Here is a 20,776-nt window from a genome sequence, read left to right on the forward strand (position 1 = left end):
AGATGAAGAGCAGATTCTGTAGTTAGGTGGGGACGTCGCTTCTTAAATTGTTCATTAAGGGCTAAAACTATTTATTGTACTGCACTAGAGATGGAATACCTGTGTGGGAAAGTTAAGGGAAAGGAGGAGAAAACCTTACCATAGCGGCTGCCTACACTAACTGCCAAGCTGTCGGCCTCAAATTGGAAAAGCTAACACGGAAGTCATAAAGGAGTTACCTGCAAGCTAACACACATTGTAAGTACAGCTGAAACCTTTAGAAACTCACTCGCTTTGCAGGTATTTGGTCATAAACTAAAGCACTGAAAAAATTTAACCTAATCCTTTGCTTTATAGAGTTCCTAAAGCTATTAATTATTCATCCTGCGGGGATGATGAGCGTGTATAGCAGTTTAGTAGTCACCGAGATATGGTGTGGATCAAACTAATACGTCTGCTCTGCCATTTTGCTAAAAGCGATGATGAGGCTGGATTTCAAAGACCTTTTGGTTTTATTTTCATAATTCTGCCAGGTACAACTGTTAAGAGGAATTTTCCAAGAAATTCAAGTAAACATTGCCGCTAATAACGGGCGATCAAATGGAAATCTTTTTCAAGACACCCTGCCAACAAGACAAACTCCCTCTGTTTGAATTTCAGACATTCAGCTGAAGGTAGCTAGTTTGGCTCAGTAAAGAGACATTCAATATGTCAGCCCCGCTCTCTCAATGCTTCATTTGTCTTGGTGGGGCACAGCTGACAGTGGTGGATGGTGCATTGAGGAATGCTGCCCCGCTTCAGCTCCAGGGAAGATTCCACAGCTCCAGCAGCAAGGTGACAGCTGCTGCCAAGAACAGTCTGCAAGCTAAAGCAGCCGCTGCAAAGCCACTATAACACCTCAAACATGGGATTACATCAAGGGGTTTACTTCTACACCAGCCTAGAGTCACGGCGCGTCCCCGTCTGAACATATTCTGTGGAAAAACAGTGTCTTACGTAGTCAAATCTAAACAGCCACAGTACTACATTAAAGCATTTCTCCAACATGAATGCATGACTCACGAATACCAGACTCACTTCTACAGATGCTTGTTAGGCATCCCCGCTTAATTTTATTAACACTATTCCCCCTCAATGTGACGGCACTTTCCTGCCTGCATATCCAAGCACACATTGAGAATGTCTGATACTTCGGGGATGGGAGGATCGTGACATTCAAGTGACTGAAATGTGTGTTTCGACAGAAGTGATTGGTCGTGAGAGGTTGTTTCCCAATGATACCCCATATAGACACCTGAGATTACCCTGGCAACCAGTTATACAGTTAAATGCATACACCCTCAGTGACAGCTACTTCATGCTGACTCCTATTTGACTATAAAAAAAAAAAAACATTACACTTGAGCTCCTGCAGTTTTCTATATAACTTCTATGCAATGAATTTCATTAAATGTAAGATTCAAAGCTGGAAAATGCTGTAGTCGACTGTGGTGAGCCAGGAGCATGCTGCTTACCAGCACCTACAAATCTCACTAGATAAAATATTATAATTTGTTCCTTTTACCCAGAGACAAACCGAAGAAAACAATGCTTAATGAAGATTCCGCATGATCTCATACCATCAGGTGCTATGGGAGTCTGTTCTGGATTACTGGCCGGTCGGGGGGGCCTGAGGGTGGCATGCGCAGCCTGGTTGGCTGCTCGGAGTTTGGGAAGGGTCAAGACTTCACCGTGGTCTCTCAGAGAGTGCTCCTTCAGCTGGCTGATGGTCATAGAAGTGAAGGGGCAGGACAAGCACTTGTATGTGTGCTGCTCACCTGGAAGAATATTGAGGATCATGAGGCGTTGGACTTTTTACATCAACACAGAAGTATTATACATACCAGGCTTGCAAAGACCTGCACATGGTTCTAGATAGCTAATTAGGGAGCATTTGTTAATGAAAGCTGTGATGATAAACACATCCCCGACCACAAACAAAGCCCTTTGAGGAAATCTGGAGCAAATGTAATAACCTATTGGCAACAGGGCTCCCCCTGAGTTACAGCGTTTATTAAAGCTTCTTAAATTTCAAGCAAAAATGCTGAAGCTGGTCCCATATTTTAGACTTAGCAATCAAATCAATTTGATTGCTATTTGAAAGTTTGAATTTGCACCTGAACGAAGAGCTCATAAAAACTGTAATCCTTGGTTCATTAAAAAGCGTTCAGCGCAGGTTAGTGAGCCACACAAAAAGAGTACTTCATAAAATACAAAGGGTTACAATGAGGTTATCACAGCTTATCTCTCATTTACAAATTGAAGCCCAATACAGTGACCCATTTTATTATTTTATGCTCTATTATAGCATATAACTGCACACTGGTGCACGCTTTACTTTATAATTTTTGGTTTTGATGTTCTGAATGTTCCCATGGGGATTTCCAGCCTTGTACTTCCTGCTTCTGTTAAATGTATTTGCTTAACATCTTAAAAGGAAGCAGCATCCTGATCCAAATCTAACTCTAACATTGGCTTGCCACACACAGCACTGAACTATTTCTAGTAAGAATATCTTCAATATAAATTCCTGGTAGCTTCAATACAAAAGCAATGTGAATGGAAACATTCAATGCTGATTGTTTTCAGAAATCCACTTATTGAATGTAACTAAACATTGGTTTGCCTCAAAGATCTAGAGCGGGGAAGTCAGACTTTGATCTTAACCAGTGAAACTGCTCTTTCTGTCAGTGTAAAGAAGTTTAACTACACTTGCAGCCATAACAAATTAAAGGAATCTTTGGGCTTAAACTGTAAGAAATAAATTGTAAACTATGGACCCACTGTAAAATTTCTGACCTTTACAGATCAGATTGACTTATTACAAACTGAAAAAAAGTTGAAAGTTAAATCAGTATACATCCATCCATCCATTCGCATCCGCTTATCCTTTTCAGGGTCGCGGGGGGGCGCTGGAGCCTATCCCAGCTGTCATAGGGCGAGAGGCGGGGTACACCCTGGACAGGTCGCCAGTCTGTCGCAGGGCCAACACACAGAGACAGACAACCATTCGCACTCACATTCACTCGCACATTCACACCTATGGGCAATTTGGATTAACCAATTAACCTATCCCCACTAAGTGCATGTCTTTGGACGGTGGGAGGAAGCCGGAGTACCCGGAGAGAACCCACGCAAACACGGGGAGAACATGCAAACTCCACACAGAAAGCTCCCGGCCTGATGGTGGAATCAGTATACATTTTTTGATTATTTTGGTGTAGTGTGAATGCATGGGGTGGAGGTCTTTATCATTAGGAAAACCTATAAAAGATATGAAAATACATTTCACATTTTCCAGAGCCTCACAGGATTGGAGTCTTTGCTGGACAGATTCTGGCCCCCGAGCCTTATATTTGACATCCCGGATCTAGCGCATCTTAGCGATCTTTCTTCAAAGTATTATTCAAATCCTCCGTAGGACTACCTTACCTGCCTCACCAGTTTCAAGGTTGCTTCATTTTGCTTGTGTTTTGATAGCTCAGGTGGAGATTTCCCGCATTTGCATTAACATGAATTCAAATTGCTGTCTGCTGTCTGGCTCCTTCGACAACAAAAATAATCTCATTATGCCACAACGGCCAGTAAACCTTCACTTTTGTAGCGTGCTAGGTTCCAATAAAGAAAATGTTAATAATAGAATTAAATTAATACATAATATTAAAGACGCAAATGCTCACTTGGCCTTTAAGTGTTAAAATAGGAATTCAAACTAAATCCCTGGATTTAGTGAATGGTTAAAATGCTGCTAAGGCTAACCCACTAGTGGAGTTGTGCTCGATAATCACACAGAACATCTTTTTGGAGAAGATAAACAGGAAGTTGGTAGGTATATGGGTCTAGGAATAGCTTGTTAGTCAGAGATACAGCTGTATGTGACAATGTTCTGTGTCTGCTTGTGTTTTTTTTTTTATTTACCTGTGTGTGCCTTATGCAGGTGGCTCTTCAAGCGGCTCACGTAGGCAGATTTAAAGGGGCAGAGCTTACACCTGAAGGGCTTGTGGTGCCCGTGGTGAGACTGCACATGTCGGTCCAGACTGGCAATGAAACAAAATTTAAAAAAAAGAAGTTAAAAACAACAGCAACAGCAAAACACAGAAGGGAGGATATGAGATAAGAGGATAAAATGAGAAAAATGGATGAAATGAGGACAAGAGAGAGAGAGACGGTGACAAGACGGGAGTACGAGAAAGAAAGAGAAAGCAGCTCTACAGCATCCACTTTGATGATTTCAACAGCGGGGTTTTTTTCCCTTCTTCTTTTCAGCGGCGTCTAAAGCACTCGATTCTGTTTACCTCGCGAACAACAGCCACACATTTCCAATGACTACAGAACAAGGAGCCGTGGGGTGAACTCATCTACCCACAATCCCCTGGTGGGAATGAGTGTGTGAGTGCCTGTGGGGACGGTAGCTGTGTTTTTAATGCCAGCCTCCTAGGTGGCATGGGAATGCGGCTTCTTTCTGGGTCAGGGCACATACAGTACAGAGGGATTACACCTGGGAGCTCAGAGGAGATGAGGACTCTCTCTTTCCCCTCTCGCTCTGTGTCTCTGTGATGGATAAAACAAATCACGCTACCAAAAAAAAAAAAAAAAAAAAATGTCTGCCTCGCTTGTAATGCTTGTCTTTCTCTCCTAGGAGGCAGGAAATCTTGGAGAAGATTGAAGATTCAAAGGGATTGTGATAGGGTAAACAGAATAAGGTGTAAAACTGTGCTCTGTACAAAATGACTTTAACATCTAGTTGATCTAAAGAGCAGCTGGTGTAAAGGCTGGTGAGGCGTTTAGCTTAAATATACACCGCTTACTGGGGCTGCAAAGGGTTCAAACCACTCATCCGTTTTTAACTGTAATTTTTAATAGATTAATGTCTGACTCACTGCCTCCTGCCAAGTGACTGCTAACGCAAACTAAACATTTCCAAGTAATGCTGCTTCACAGTCAGAGCATTCAAATACCACAGGGTGCACAATGTGTATCGCTGAGGTTAACACTGATCGCACTTCCTCAAGGCTGCATCTGCTAATCCAGCCACTTAGCCAAACAGCACTAGCAATAGCCAAATAACAGGAAGAAGCTTCTCAGCAAGAAGTAGCTGCATGTAAGAGCTCCCCATAAAGCTGGACTGACATCTTAAAGAAAATGGTCTTTGCATTCATCCTGCATGCATGGCGATCGTTATGAAACTTCCCCTGCTTAAGGGCTAACATTAAGGCAATTTTTCTAACGACAAGTGGCCATTATCTGTCTAAATACGTGACAATTTGCTTTTCCAGAACCTAATTCTGAACATCGGACACAGGCTTCGTTTTGGTGGCTTGCAAGAGACCGTATTTCTTCTTCTTTTACAGAGGGATTGTGGCATGTTTTTAAAATCGATTCACAAATGTGAAAAACTGATCAAAAGCCAGAAAATTCAAATTTTACACATATTTTGAGATTTTAACAAAAAAGAAAAGAAGAAAAAGAAAACACTAAAATTGGAAAGTTTGGTGTATCTAAGTCACACTAAAGCACTGATTCCTGGATACAATTTTAATTAATTTTATTTATCTAATATCACTCTAATTCGTTTTTTCTTCCTGTCCCTTGTGTTGCAGTAACAAGTAAATTCCCCCACTTAAATAAAGTCTATGTCTTAAAAATCTGCACCTATGTGTATATAAATGCGCATTTGGATTTTCTTTGCACTATTCTAAAAGGAGACAGAAGCAAAACAGCCATTAAATCTTAAAACTTCATCTTAATGAAAAGCGAAAAATCTAAAGAACTGGAAAGTGAGGAAAGATAAAATGTTCAAAGGAGAGTCAACAGATAACACAGCAATATGGTGAATATGTGCTTGCCTCAGCCAAAGTGTCTCAATTTACTGCGCTCTACTCTTTAAAAACAGTACCACAGTACACACAAGGGACAGCACTGTGGAAGCGGTGTTAAAGGTGTCAGTCACAAACCCCGATCCTCCCCACTTACTTGTGTCTGAAGGGCGAGACAAACTGGCAGTACTGGCAGCTGTATTTGTCTTCTTTGCTGAACAGCGCCATGGCTGAGTGGCTCCTCTCATGGGACCTCAGGCCCTGCATGGACATGAAGACTCGATCGCACTGGGCGCACGGGTGACCCCCTGCTGCCAGCCGCTGCTTCAGCTGGCCCTCTGACACTACGGCCCTGGCTGCGGCCACCAAGGCCGCCGCCCTTCCTTCACCAGCGTCCGTCTCAGGATCCAGGTTCTCCACGGTAACAGCGGCATCATCAGAATCTTTGGGCGTGGCTCCGGGTCTCTCCAGGCCGTCGACTTCGGCAGCTTCATCCCCCTCCATGTTGCCATTAGTTAGGCTCTCTGAAGGTAGGATCAGGGGGACCTCGCTGACTTCCTGCTGCAAAGCAAAAAGAGGAAAAGTCTCAGATGTTCAGCAACCTCTCAGTTCATGCTGATTTTTATCTGCCAACACCTTTTTTCATGTGGTTGCTGAATGCTGAAATGAAGAGATCGCTTTAATATAAATATCGCTTCAAGTCTAGCACCTACAGTTATTTTTTATTACATTATCTGCATACAGGCGACAGTTAAGCAGCTGCCTAACACTTCTGCTTCCATCCATGCAGTCACTGTCAGTTAGGCCTCAGTTACAGTTTCTCACACTCTGCCTTTGACCCCCCTGTTTTTCTTTCCATCTCTCTGTGTTATCTGAAGATCAGCACTTTGGTTAACTTTAACTCAGACATAAAACTCTTCAGTGTGTTGGTTGAGAGAAACCGCACTTGGCTTATATTTAGCAGAATATGACAGAAAAATTCCAGCCCATCCCCTTGCCTCATGCATCAAGTGTGATAACTGTAACCAACCATAAGCATTTATTCGGGGTGACTAATCGAGACAAATTTTTCTAAAAACAAAGATCTTGCAACCGTGCAGTTCTACCAACAATTACTGAAAGGAACTGGAAAAACATTTCTTTCCCCCCCTCCCTTCATCTGCCAGAGTGCAGGCTGCTTGCAGCAGTCATCGCGAGCAGACAGACGATCACCATGACTTTTTTATTGCCTCAAGGAAACTCATTCTTTCTGTGGAAGGACCTGACCCTGCACTTTGTGAATCCATAAATAAGATGTGGCATCCACAGCCCCAGCCTTACCATCCAGTCCCTGAATGCACCGTCAGTCTGCTCTTCACGCTCCCCTCTGAGAAACCAGCGCTGTTCTCGAATTTAATTCCCATCTTTGAACATTATGACCTCGTTACCAAAACGAATACAGTGCTTTTTCACTGGATCACTCTCGTTGGTGGAAAACATGGCGTCTTAGACACATAAAGAGAGACCGAGTGTCTGATGGAAGATCCAGGCCTCCATTTGGGTGAGGCATTGGGTCCTTAGGCCTGTTCCCCTCACTGGCAGCCTCACTGGAATACTAATGTTCGAATGGTTACCCGCCACTGCCCTAAAAGTTATGGCTCACCACCCCAACCCCCCTGCTTCTCTACAGCAATGGGACAGCACTGCTTGTTTTCTCTCGGGGTAGCTGACAGACTGTCTACCCAGAAGCCTCTGTCAGTAACAAACAAAATGGGAAACAGAACCCCAGTCCAGTAAAACAGATCACTGCAGTGCTAGGAGGATGAGAGATGGAAAATAATACAGAAGCACAGGGGACCGGAAAAAAAAAAAAGTGCCTTTGAAATATAGTTAGGAGGATATTACACTGATATCACATTAGCACAGTGGAATAAATTACATGTACTGTATATGTGGTCACGATTTATAAAAGGAAAGGTTTAAAAGAGTCATAACATCACAATAAATATGATGCTGCAGATATTTGATGTTTGGCTCATCATCTCTAACCCCTATAGCACACTAATGCCCTGCTGCCCAATATGAGAACAGTAAGAAGGCAAGATAAATGTATATTCTTATAAGTAAAATAACTCATTTAATGTATTTGACAAACGACTTACTTCTACTGTTGCCGCACATTTTAAATAACGACTTATTTTATATGGATAGTGAATATACACTATAGTATTTATTTGACGCAAGAAATATAACTATTATAAGCACTTTAAGAAGCTTTAAAAGCAGCTTCTCTTACCTTGACATGCCCCTCTTTAACCTCACCATACTGGACATGCTTCCTAAGGTGGTTGCAGATGGCTCGGAGGGTTGGGTGTATCTCTACACAGAAGTTACACCTGAATCCGATGGGAGTTTTATTTACAGGACTCTCCTGTGCACAGAAAAGGAAAGATTTTCTTTTTTTAAATGTCCTATTTAATAATATATAACAAAAAATACACACAATTAAAGCACCATAACTACCTAATTTAACATGAGTTGTGTGAATGGTGTGCACAAGCCAACATATCTGCCACAGTCAGACGACGGCATTATTTTAGTCTTGGTTTACAATTTTCACAAGAAAAACTGCAGAATATTACCGTTCTATAATTTAACATGAAGTTAATATGAAACTAATTGGCAGATGATGAAATCACCCCATCATGCACAGTTAGCAGCTTGCAAATTGGCTCAATGAGCGAAAGATCTCTGGTTCAATCCTGGAAGGAGACACAAAATAGCGTCTTCTAAAGGTAGCTTCTTCTACCATTACTTTTACCGTTTACTGCCAATGAAGTGCAGGGGCAAAGCCACCCGTTAGCTTTAGCACAATGCCACAAATGGTTGTTTAAAAAAAAACAAAAAACAGGAGGAAGCTTCCATCTTACAGGAAGATGAAGAACACAGGTAGAGCATTGGTATGTGACTCTCATGCAAATCACAGTATGCCATCACACACATTAATGGTAGGTAGAGAATTCTATTACGCCTTAATTCTTTCTTTGATGAGATTTCGGGACGACTATGTTTGCTCACCTTCTCCTGTTTGCTCTCAGGCAGCTCTGTGGCTTTCTGCTTGCTGAGGAGCTGCCTCCTTCTCTCGTGCCTCATCGCCTTTTTCTGAAACTCCTCATTGTGCTTCAGGAGATGTTTAGCAAGAGCGGGGAGATATAGGAACTTAAGCTCACAGTGAGAACACCGATATAAATCGGGATCCTCGTCCCAGAGACCAGGAGATACCACAAAGTCCCGCTTCAAGTCGTTGCAGTGGTGGTTGTTGTAGTGCATAGAGAGCAGCTCGCCGGTGCTAAAAGACAACCTGAAGCATTTCAGACACTTGAATGGCAGCCAGTCCACATCTCCATCCTGCTCAGGTTCGAGCGGGACCTCTATCACTTCCTTATCGTCCTCTGCTGATGCACTCGCGGCAGTCTTTTCGGGTTCTTTGGCATAAATGACAGTGAAGTAGCGGCCGAGTTTGCTCGAATGCTGCTTCTTAGGGAAGACACCCGGGTGGCGTTTAATGTAGTGTGAGACAATGCTCTTCCTGCTGAAGGCCTGGAAGGGGCAAAGAGAGCACCTCCGTCTCTCCACAGCTAATCGCAAATCTTCGCTCATTTCTGAATTGTCCCCTTCTGTCGGCGGGGGTGCCATCACTTTGTTCACCTTTTCATTCATAGTCTTCGAAGCAGCCAGACAGTGGGTGTAATAGGCATCGATATCATGCCGCTTCTGGTAGTGTGCTGCCAGGCCTTTGCGTATGGGGTTTGTGTATGAGCACAGAGCACATTTGAAGACGTTATTTTTACCCTCCGGCTGAGCACGGACGTTGTTGTGCTTGATACGGTAGTGGCGAGCGATGCCCTTCCTGGTCGAGCAGAAGTATTTGCAGAGCTGACACTTGAACACAGCGTGTTTTTCTGTCTTATTGATGGGTAACTGAGAGAGGGCAAGGTCCAACTCACTGACCTCCTGGACTTTTGCTGCACTTGATATATGACTAGCGCTGCACTCACCTGCTAGCTCTGTTTCTTTACCAGAAGAAAAATGAGTCAGAGAAGGAGAGAACATGTCGGAAGCAGACTGATTGTGATATTTCTCATAATGGATTTTGAGTTTCTCCAGAGTCCCATGTGTGTACGGGCACATTTTGCATCTGTACGCGCCGTAGCCCTGCCTTTGAGTTTTGAACTTGTCGTCCCCTTCGTGCAACTCTGTGATTTGCTCTATGTCGTCTGCAAAGTCTTCCGCTGTGACTTTGACCAACGGGTGTCTTTTCTGATAGTGGGTGAGGACTCCATGGATCCGGGAGTTCACATACGGACAGTGGCGACATTTATACACAGAACTGGGGTTGAGGTCTGCCTCCTGTGCAAAATCTGCAGCTTTCACTTTCATGCCAGGGTGCTTCTTTCCATAGTGGGTGAGGAGGCCATGCAGACTGTTGTACTCTGACAGACATACAGTACACTGATAAGGATTGTTAGAGATGGAAAGGCGTGGGTGGTGAGGCTGGGGATTGCTTTCTTGAGGTGGGGTGGCAATAACCAACGGGCCGTCATCTTCAACAGTCTGGCAATTCAGAGGAGTCTGCTCTTTGGAAACCTGCTGTTGGGCTTTTTCAGTTGAGCCGTTTCCTTTGATTATATCCAAAAGCACGGATTCGTCCCCTTTGATAGCCCAGGGGTGGACCGCCTGATAGTGATTGGTGATGTCCCATATTGTGCAAGCCTCAAAGGCACAGTCCCTACACTTGTAATGTTTCGTCTCTGCATTGCCTCCTTGTTGGGTTGTCTCAGGCCCAGCCCACAGCTTGCTGGCCATGTATGTGTAATCAACATTATGCTCAGGGTGGCGTCTTTGGTAATGGAGCAACAGACCCTGGGGTTCAGCATGGGAGTAAATACACCACTCGCAGTGGTAGCCAGCCTCCAAGATACCATCTTGATAAGCCCAGTGTAAAATTGTCATGGCTGTGGCTTTCACAGTAGGGTGCTCTTTCTTTAGGTGCTTCTTCAGAGCATAGACGTAGGGAGATGTGTAGGAACAGTGCCTGCACTTCAGGGAACGCAGAGGTGTAGTGTTTTCAGGGTCTGGAGGAGCTGGGACAGCGGCAGACGAGGCGACGCTGGACTGAACCATCTGCGCTCGCTCACGTTGACTCCGGACGACTGCAGTGTGGCGGCGCACAAGGTCAGCGTTGGCCTTGGTCTCCCTGTGCTTTTTCTGATAGTGAATAAGCACGCCTTTTACAGTGCGGTTGCCGTAATCACAGTGCTGGCAAAAGAACAGCTCGTCCTCGCCTTTCTCACCACTTCCGGGTTTGGGGCTCGAGTTATTAGATCCGTCGTGACCGTTATTTTGAAACTGCTTCATAAACTGCTTGGGTGCTGCAATCTGTAGCTCATCCATGAGCTTCATCAATCCAGGGGTAGGAGCGCCATGTTTGATGTATTTCGCTGTCACTTTCACCTCCGGGTGTCTTTTCTGATAATGGACCAAAACACCAACAACAGATCTGTTGCTGTACACGCAGTGCTTGCAGTAATACATTTCTTCATCTGATCCATAAACTGCTGCACTTGATTGTTTTGGAGTCGAAGACATGCTGGTGTTAAACGAAGAGTTGGCTACAGGCTGTGACTGATCCACTGAGATGACCTTCATGGTTTTCTGTATACGGAAATAAGACGCCTTTTGCTCTGGGTGTTTCTTCTGGTAGTGGACGAGAACAGAGTGCATATTGGGGCTTGCAAAGGAGCACACGTCACAATCGTAGACGACAACATTGCTGCCTTCTTTGAGAGGTTCTGGGTCAGCGCTAGCTTCAGGGGATTTGGAAACCGCTTTCTGCACCGGGCTTGAGGTGGACCTGGGCATCGAAGTGGGAGAGTTAAAATTTTTCGGTCCCGAATTGAGTATTTCCCTCAGAGTCTGTGATTCACTGCTTTTGTGGGACTGCTCTACAATATAGCTGGAAAAGATCATGGCGTTGTTGATTTTCACGGTGGGGTGCATTCTTTGGTAATGGGGCATTAGGCTCCTCACGTTAGGGCTCGTGTACGAACAAAACCGGCACATGTATAAGAGATGGGGCTGGTTGAAGTTGAGCACATTGCTTGCTTCAGGGTGGTGGTCCATGTAGTGTTGGTGCAGATCGTTGTAATTTGTGTATTCGATGTAGCACTCTAAGCAGCGGAAGACTGCACTCTGGTCTTCAGGGTCCAGGATGTACTTAAAACTAAACTTGATGTAAGGGTGCATCCTCTGGTAATGGGTGCTGACGCTACGAGCCGACTTGTTGTGGTAATCACAGTGTTTGCAGTAGAAGCGTGTAATTCCAGGATCCTCTGAATATTCCATGTTCTCTTGGATAGCACTGTCACTGGCATCAGCGGAGATATTTTCACTATCGTCCGAGAGAGTCAGCGATATGGGGATGTTTCTAGGCTTGGACCTAGGGTTGCTTTTTCTTTTCCCTATTCTGCTGCCCTCATTAGAGCTGGCAGAGTCTCTTGCATAAAGCTGCTGTGTGTTGTAAGCAAAGACAGAGTTGTTTTCATTGTTTCTCCCCTCATCAGCGCTGGCATGATTTTCTCCCGCGTCTTCATCATCCATGTCATCCAGATTAATGACGGTGTCCTGCTGGCTTTGGCTTATCTTGCTTTGAAGGTTACTGGCAATTTCATCAATTCTGGTTCTCTTTTTGACTGAGGACAAATCCAAAGGCAAGTCATTAATGGACTTCCTGGCTCTTTTCCCTGTTACTAAGGGCTTTTTGGTGGCAAGCCCTAAAATGGGGGTCTGGGTTTTTTGTAGGAAGATTGGAGAAGCATCCACTTCAGAGTCTGGCTGGTCAGACAGCTGGGCTTCAAAGACAGTGGAGTCGAGGTCATCACAGTAGGAATGCTTATGCTGCTGGTGGACCCTCAGACCTTTCAGGGTGGTGGTGGAGAAGCTGCAGAGGGTGCAGCGGTGAGGGTTCTGCTGGTCATTTGGTGTGCTGGTTGTCTTTTTCCCATTGACTTTAGAACTCACGTTACCCTCATTAACTGGCTCTGCTGCGCTGTCATTCTGAGGTCCTGGGCTATCACCTGTCAGGTCCAAGGTTTCTAAATCTGAAAGATTGTGGCTCTGTTTGTGCGTGCCTAGTTTCAGAGGGCTGGTGCAAATAAATGGGCACTCATCGCATTTGTACACCGTGGCTTTTCCAGAGAGGTGAATATTTTCAATGTGGCGGGAGATGCTCCGCCTGTGCATGGTGAGGAAGGAGCAGAATGGGCACTGAAATCGGTTCATGTACTTTCTGAAGGGAATTCCTTTAGTTTCCAATAATTTATTATCTTCATCTGTTAATAGCTGCTTTGCATCTGCGGACAGGGTTCCAGTGTAGCTGGGATCGTCCATATCACCCAGCTCTTCGTCGTCGTCATCGTCCTCTAAGCTGCTCCTCGAGTCTTCCTCATTGAGTAGGTTGGTGTCCATAGCTATCGCACTGTTGGGGACATCGGATGATGCAAACCTCTTGGATAGGATAGAAGAACCTGTGCTGTTGGGTGTAACTGCACTTATCTGTGCATATTGAAAGGATGAGATCTCTGAGGTGGACTTCTCCCCTGTGTTTTCTGGTGTTTTTGCTACAGACTCTTCCTTTCCGCTAACATTAGCACGGGAAGAGGAGGGAGAATCCGGTTTGGGGGAGCTTGCACTTGCCTGCTCTTCCACCTCCGCAATGCAGGAAACTATCTTGACCTTGTCACTGTGCTCCTTCACCACATGATTGGTCCAGCTGTCCTTCTGGTTGGTCTGATAGTCACACCACTCGCAGGCAAACGTTCCCTTCATGAGCTCAGTAGCAGAGTCCGATTTCTCACCGCTTTCATTGCACTCCGGGGGATCTCCAGCACTATCCGACGGAACTTTGTTGTGATACATTAGTTGGTGTTTCATTATCCGTGCTTTCCTTGGGGACTTATATGTGCAATACTGACAGGAATACACTTTTGAATGGTCACTGTGCATTATGACAGTGTAGCTGGGCTGCTTTGCAGTCTTTGAGGAGACACTTGCATCCGAATCTGGCTCTATGACATTATGCACCTTTTTGGTGTGGTTTCTTAAGAAAGACTTTGATCTGAAGTAACGGACACAGAACTTGCACTGATAAAACTGCAGATGAGTTTCAGCTGTTGGCTTTTGTGATGTTTGGTTGGGACTGTCAGTAGAGTTGGGGCCTAAAAAGAAAGAAAAAGAAAGAAAAGAGAAAGATTATTAGACACATGCTGGAAAATAGTAAATTATTTTGTTGTAATTTCTTTCCCTTTCTGTCGTTTCTGCTGATAAAGTCCATCCACAACTCTTTACATTACCCAACTTTGTAAAATGTATGATCACCTTACTTTGTAGACTTCTTTATAACAGACACAGACATGATCCTAATCCTCAACAAAACAACAGCAACATCTAAATGAATGTGGTAGGCATACTCATTCCAGATTTAGGAGGCGTATAATCCTTGTCATCTTTATCATCATAGTCCTCTTCTTCCTCCTCGTCTTCATCTTCATCTTTCAGGGAATCAGACTCATCTGCATCTGCAGGCTGCAGAAAAACAGTGTGCACTTCCTGTATGTGAGTCTTCAAGTCGTCGTATGACTCGGCTCGGAAGTCACAGCCATCACATTGCAACACCTCCATTATTAAAACTGGGGAGAACTCCCTGGAAAATCAGGGAAACCTGCAAAACACAAAGAGAGAAAATCATGAGGACACAGAACCTTTTTTAAGAAAAGCCAAAGTAATATAAAACAATCGAGCTGACACTTTCACACGTGCGGTCAGGGCCCGAATTTTGTCAGACTCAGAGAAAGTATATACAGAGAGAGTCCAGTCCTAGACTTCAGGGCTGTCATCCCCCTGTTCAGTGCATTAAACATGCTGTTCCATAAAAAATGAGCTCAGTGATGATCTGATAAGATTATCAGTGATGATTACTGCTCCGTGAGCAAAGAATAATCAGGTGCAGGAAGGTACACACACCTTCACCAAATAACAACACTACGAAAAAAAAAGAAAAAAAAAGAGAGAGAGAACAGATGCTTATGTGTATCAGCTCAAAAGATATGCTCCAAATGCAAACCCTAATTTCGTAGCTTAAAGAACTCAGCCTAATAGAACCTCCTTTCCATTTTCACCTGTTACACTGTGAGGGGAAATGTATTGGATAAAGTGCCGCCTTTGAATACACCTTTCAGGACTGCTTTGAAATGACACAATTAAAGGACCAAAATCAATCGAAATGCCACCGAATTATTATTTTTTAAAAAGCAAAAAAACTGCAATAAAACAAGTACAGATAACAAAAAACAAACCCCAAAAAAGACCCCCCCCCCCAAAAAAACCCCAAAGCAACAACAACCCAAAACCCCATAAGAAGCAAAGAAATAAAAAATAATCTGTTCTCCTTTTGATAAAAAACCCGCACGGATCAAGCGCCATAAATTCACATACAAATATTGTCTATCGCTAAAATGACAGGAGATGACACAAAGCAAACAAAACATGACACAGAGGCAAATCAGCAGTCGCCGATGTTATTCTGAATACTAAGAAGGTTCCTTTTTTTTCCTTTTTTTTTTTTTGCATAGCATCATTCCAAGAACAATGGAGGGACTGAGGAGGGATTATGGGCTGATTTGTCCCATTTTTATTACCTTGGGATAAGCAACAGCTGGAGAGCAGCTCCACAGCTCAGTATTTAGAGCAGACTATTCCATCAGATTGTATCAACTGCTCTGAAATAAGATTGAATGAATCAACTAAGAAATGATGGCTTTATGTCTTTGGGCTTCTCTGTAGTTTGGACATAGCCAGTAAAATGAAAGCTGACGGCGTGGCCGTTATTTCAAATCTCTGTCATTGTGGCTCTCTGATCACCAGCAGTGATTTTTTCCCCCCTCAAAACTACAAAAAACATGTAGCTGGCATTGGTTTTTGAAGAGATGGTTAAAAGGGCAAAGTTTACAGCCTTTACTCTAGAATTAAAACACATTCAATCTGATTTTTTCTCCTGAATGCGGCAAATTAAATGACAGCAAAGTTTTTCTCTAACATGTTACATTTTTTAGGATGAGCTTCACAGTGGGTTCATCTTTTCAGTAAATGTAACTCTAATATGTGAGCTATATGGTGTTATGGTCCACATAACCCCAGAAAATCTGAGATTCTTTTTTAATATGCAAGTGTGGTTCATTCCATAAATGCCTGAATACTGTGGGCAGATAAGGTTAAAACTGAGGTTTACTACCAGAATAAGTATGCTTGGTGTTTGAAAAGGCAGCAATTGATTTAACAAAAAAAGGCTGTGTGTCAGCACACGTAGAAGGGAAAAACGGAAGAATTCGTCCATGAACTACTTCTGCTTTCATAAAACACAAGCTGAAGCTTTTGTCCTTTAACATGATTGCAAAATCTGTGGAGCAGATCTTAACATGAAACATCTCAGAACCTGAAATGAAAAAGAAAGGATTTCTAAAATCAAAAGACAGAAAACTTGTGACAAAACTGAGAAACTGAGATAAACGGTCTGTTTATCTCAGTGAGCAAATAAAAGCAAACTATGCCACAAATCGACAGTTAAGAGATTACATTACTTTGGTACTAAATCAGCACCTCTGTGGCCTGATTTCAACAGGAACTGTATAATTTGAATTTACCTAAGCTGACATCTTTGGCAAGTTTCCCAACCAAACTGCTTGTGTCCAAGGACAGGGCACACACAAAAAATCCCCCCCCAAAAAAAACCACACAACCAACAAATGTCTACCAAGTATGGATGAGTAAGGTTGTGGTGTGGGAGTCTTTAGGTTTGTTCAACACAACCGGCATGCAGCCGTTTCACAGAACAAGACACACCCTGCTGTGCAAACAGCAGCTCCTCATGCTGTTTCTGTATTTCAGGATGATTACACCTTCAAACCAAAAAGAGTTTCATGAAAAGTACCTGGAACATTTCAGGATGGATTAAAGCACCTCTGAAAGCACAGGTGGCCCTTCCTCACTGCCTGCTTGATGAAGTGCGATGAGTTCCCTTTGTTTTTCTACAGCACTGCATGTCCGCAGGAGGGATAAAAAAAAAAATAATTAAAAAAAAAAGACTAAAACAACAATGAAAAAAAAAAAAAAAGAAAAAAAACCCCCCACACACGGGAAGTTGTGCACACAAGTGGTATGTACACAAATGAACACCAAACACAAACACACTTTACGGACACTGCACGCCACTTCTGCTCGAATCTGTTAAAAGTGGAAGAGGTAAGAAGCCCCAGACTGTAACAACAGTGCTCTTTTGCACAATTTATAATTTTTTTTCCTGTCTTTATTGTACAACTTTGCAGTTTAATAATGACGAATGACAAGTGACATTCCCCACACTACTCCCTGGCTCGATTCACAAATGGACGTCAGGGTTACAATGGACTGTATGCCCGTGTCTGACATCCCAGGAAGACGACTTTGGTATGCATTGAGTTAAATGTAACCCTTTCAGTCTTACCAACGGAAACACATTTTCAAGCTGAAATTCAAGCCTCTTTTCCAAGACCCACTTCTTTGCAATGACTATTCATTTGTTTTCTATTAGGCGACGGCCAAAATGTTTTGAATATATTCAAAGAAGATTAATGATTCACACTTCCAGTGTGACCCTTGTTGATCCCTTGTTGTTTTAATAAAAAAATAAATAAACAAAAAAAGTCTACACTGCACTGTTCTTGGATGTCTGGAATATGACTAAATCCTATCTTACTGCTGTACTTTTTGTCATTGAAAGAAATAAAAATATATGACTGGCACAAAATAAATAGTATCCCATAAACCTAAAGCCTTGAATCTAAAAAATTTTAAAGCAAAAAACCAATATAAAAACAAATAGACTAGTAAAATATTAATCTGCTTAGGCCTGTTCATTTGAATGCTGCAGTGCATTAAATGTCTACAACACGACTAAATTAGACCAAGAACACCACAGTTGAAATTTGTGGGCGTGGGTCTGGAACAGATGACTAAACACCGAAATCAGGTCATGTCAACTAGCGATGTACTTTGGAAAAAAAACCAAGACAAGTACTGTTAACCAAGTATTTAGAACAACGTGAATTTAAAAAAATAAAGCACAGTCGAATCATGCCTTCACCAGATGGAAAAACCATTCATGGACACTTCATCTGAAAGTAGATATCAGCAGCCAGAGATAAGACATCCGAAGCAACATTAGTAGCCTACAAATGATCACTACACGCTCCACGATGTGAAACCATAGAAAATCAAAAAACTGACCTGTCTTTCAGGTCTTAAATGTTACGGCAAAGCAGAAGCGTCTTAAACCTGCTTTATTAACCGCCACTAGGGGGCGATACACATGGTTACAAAAAGACATCCAGTTCTATGTCTGACTGTAAACCTGCTCTTACAGACTTTATAGACTCAGTCTCTCATTTCAAGTCATACAGATTTTTTTTTTTCTTACAAAAAGTTCATATTATATTAAGATTTATCAAAGCCTTTATTGCACAGGCATTATTGCATGCAACTACCTGACAAGTACCAGTTGCGAGAAAAAGTAGCACTCACGAAGGCCAACAGACTGGTCAGTGACCCTCTGGTAACCTGGATACTAGGGACCAATGGGCACAATTAGTGGTCAGTGGTTGCTGGCAGTGGTAATATTAAGTTGGTTCACAAAGAGGTATACGAAACCACACCACAAACCTCTACACAATTGCTTTGGTAGCAGGTTGCACCAGTTGCCTGTGTGGAAGATGCAGATTTTCTTGCCAGCCAGTTGCAAAGGTCGCGCCAAGTGGAAACGTGAAGAGTACAACGCAAATCAGAAATGGAAGCTGTACGCTATCAAAGTAAAAGTTGCGCCTTTTGAAATGTTTTAGCAGTAAGGTACAGCTTTTACCTTGAAGGTGAATTTTCTGTGAAACTTATAAGCAAGTGTTTGCAGACAAGTCTGCATCTTCCATACAAACTACCTGCAATCACAGCACTGGTTACCATCTCTATGGTTTATAGGACGTTAGCCAACAAAGGAAGCAGTTTTACATTCAGGCCTGCTCGCTACATCCATCTTGTACACAGTGTGTGTATGGAACTGAGAGGGAAATAAAAAGCAATACACAATCACCCTATATTAACCTGTGTTAAGTGGAGAATTACACTTATTTTAGGAAAGTTCCCAAAAACCATTTGTTGCTATTGGTTTTTTCACCCCCCCATTCATGAGTTCAATTCTGAATCAACAACAACTGGAAAAAATAAATAAATAAATAAATAAAACGGAAAAAAAAATACACTAGTTTAAAGTATTTTAAGTGAAGAAAAAAAATACTTCCAGTGTAACTGAACTACTAGAAGAAAAAAAATAATTATACTTATTCTACTTATATTTATTATGTCAGGTTTAAGTTGGATAGCTATCTGTGAAATGTCGTTTCAGTAACACTGTCGTTTTCAGTCCCCCCACTCTCACTCCCACTGCAATTCAAATGAGATCCAGCCAGAGACAGTTGGGAATCCTACCGTGCTTCCCACACCCAACTGACCAGCCAGTGGAGTGCTCCACGAGAGCCAGCCAAACTGCCAGCATGTCCCTGAGCAACCAGGGGAGCCATTGTTGTTCAGGGTCAGGTTACAACTTCACCACGTGGCCCCACCCTGCTCTCTTGGCAGTTCACTGCTGTTTTGAACAAAGTTGTCTCCTAATGAAGGGTTCCTTGACATGGATATCAAGAGAATCCCGTTGGAGAAGGAAGGGAGAGAGATGGCCAGGGAGGAGAGTGGGAGAGAAATAAAAACAACCCTTGTACACAACCAGCATTTGCCTCAGAGTTCACTGTGTCTTTTCAGGCAGTCAATCCCTGCACCACACCAAGTTAATGGGTGAGATTGTGTAACTGCTTTCATCTAGTCAGCTGGGGCTCTAACAGACAGCGACTGAGCTGCTCAGATCCTCCTCTGAGCCGAGCTTCAAGGGCAGCCATTTTAGGAGCTGACTATGTGCGCTTAGGTGTTCAGCCAGCACACAACATGGACCCACAGATCTGATCCTCTTCCTCAAAGGCAGGCAGCCTGTCGCTGGAGAGCTGCTGACAGAAATCTATCTGCCAGATGTACAGTACAGTACCCGAGCTCTCTGCCCACACAGCTCAGCAGAAAACATCTCACGCTCTTGTCAGCCTGACTTTGTGCAGTCTTTTCATTTCTCGGCGACATTATCTCTCACATCAAGAGATTCTCGGAGAAATGCTGGATGTCCCTCTCTAAAAGGAAGAAAGCGGAGGCCAGAGCAAGCGGCATCCACCGCCACTCTGCGGAGCAAAATACGGCAAAAGTGTTTTGCGGAAGCCGCCAGCAACGTTCCACAAGGGGGTCTAAAAATGTGAGGCATGTCTGAACTTCTTTATCTCAGAGCGCTCTGCAACCCTGAGCCCTGAGGAGACAGGGGCACACAGAAGCAAAAAGGGAAGAGCAGATCTGAGAGGGAAAGGACGAGAAGGGAAGGGAAGGGAAGGGTGGGAGGCGGTGAAAGTGCATGACGGAGCCACCTGGAAGACCTTCAGTGCAAGCAAAAGAGGACAAAGCCATCAGACTGGGCTCCCCAGATTCCAAAGTCTACTGACATTTGTTAATCACCAACCGGTCTCACTGCATTGGCAAGCTCTGCCAGCAGTCACACCCTCTACTCAAACTGGCTGACAGCAGCTGCTCTGTCTGAAAGAGGGCCTTTGAATAAGCCAGCATTAAGCTGATTAGGAGTACAGAGGTTTGTCCTTAACTGTTGGTTAGTGCAACCATCTCATGCTGTCTGGGAGAGAGAAGTCCACAGATGTGTTAAATTATTATATGGCATGCATCCT

At 43.4% G+C, this 20,776-nt stretch overlaps 1 protein-coding gene across 7 annotated transcripts in view; it reads right to left on the reverse strand.

The window, feature by feature from the left end:
• znf462 (zinc finger protein 462) overlaps nucleotides 1-20,776 on the reverse strand; it is a 55,427-nt gene that overhangs the window by 14,438 nt on the left and 20,213 nt on the right. For 5 of the 7 annotated variants that reach the window (XM_040000434.1, XM_040000435.1, XM_040000437.1 and 2 more), the window contains exons 2-7: nucleotides 14,342-14,592; nucleotides 8,892-14,089; nucleotides 8,110-8,244; nucleotides 5,992-6,395; nucleotides 3,937-4,055; nucleotides 1,599-1,796 (exon numbers count right to left, since the gene is read on the reverse strand). In XM_040000434.1, coding sequence (XP_039856368.1) covers nucleotides 1,599-1,796; nucleotides 3,937-4,055; nucleotides 5,992-6,395; nucleotides 8,110-8,244; nucleotides 8,892-14,089; nucleotides 14,342-14,552 — 6,265 coding nt within the window. In that variant the 5' untranslated portion in view covers nucleotides 14,553-14,592. The remainder of the gene's footprint in view (nucleotides 1-1,598; nucleotides 1,797-3,936; nucleotides 4,056-5,991; nucleotides 6,396-8,109; nucleotides 8,245-8,891; nucleotides 14,090-14,341; nucleotides 14,593-20,776) is intronic. The other 2 variants (XM_040000438.1, XM_040000439.1) reach the window with 2 other exon arrangements.

Source organism: Simochromis diagramma, unplaced genomic scaffold, assembly GCF_900408965.1.
Source record: "Simochromis diagramma unplaced genomic scaffold, fSimDia1.1 OVJJ01000596.1, whole genome shotgun sequence".
In the NCBI taxonomy this organism is placed as follows: Eukaryota; Metazoa; Chordata; class Actinopteri; order Cichliformes; family Cichlidae; genus Simochromis; species Simochromis diagramma.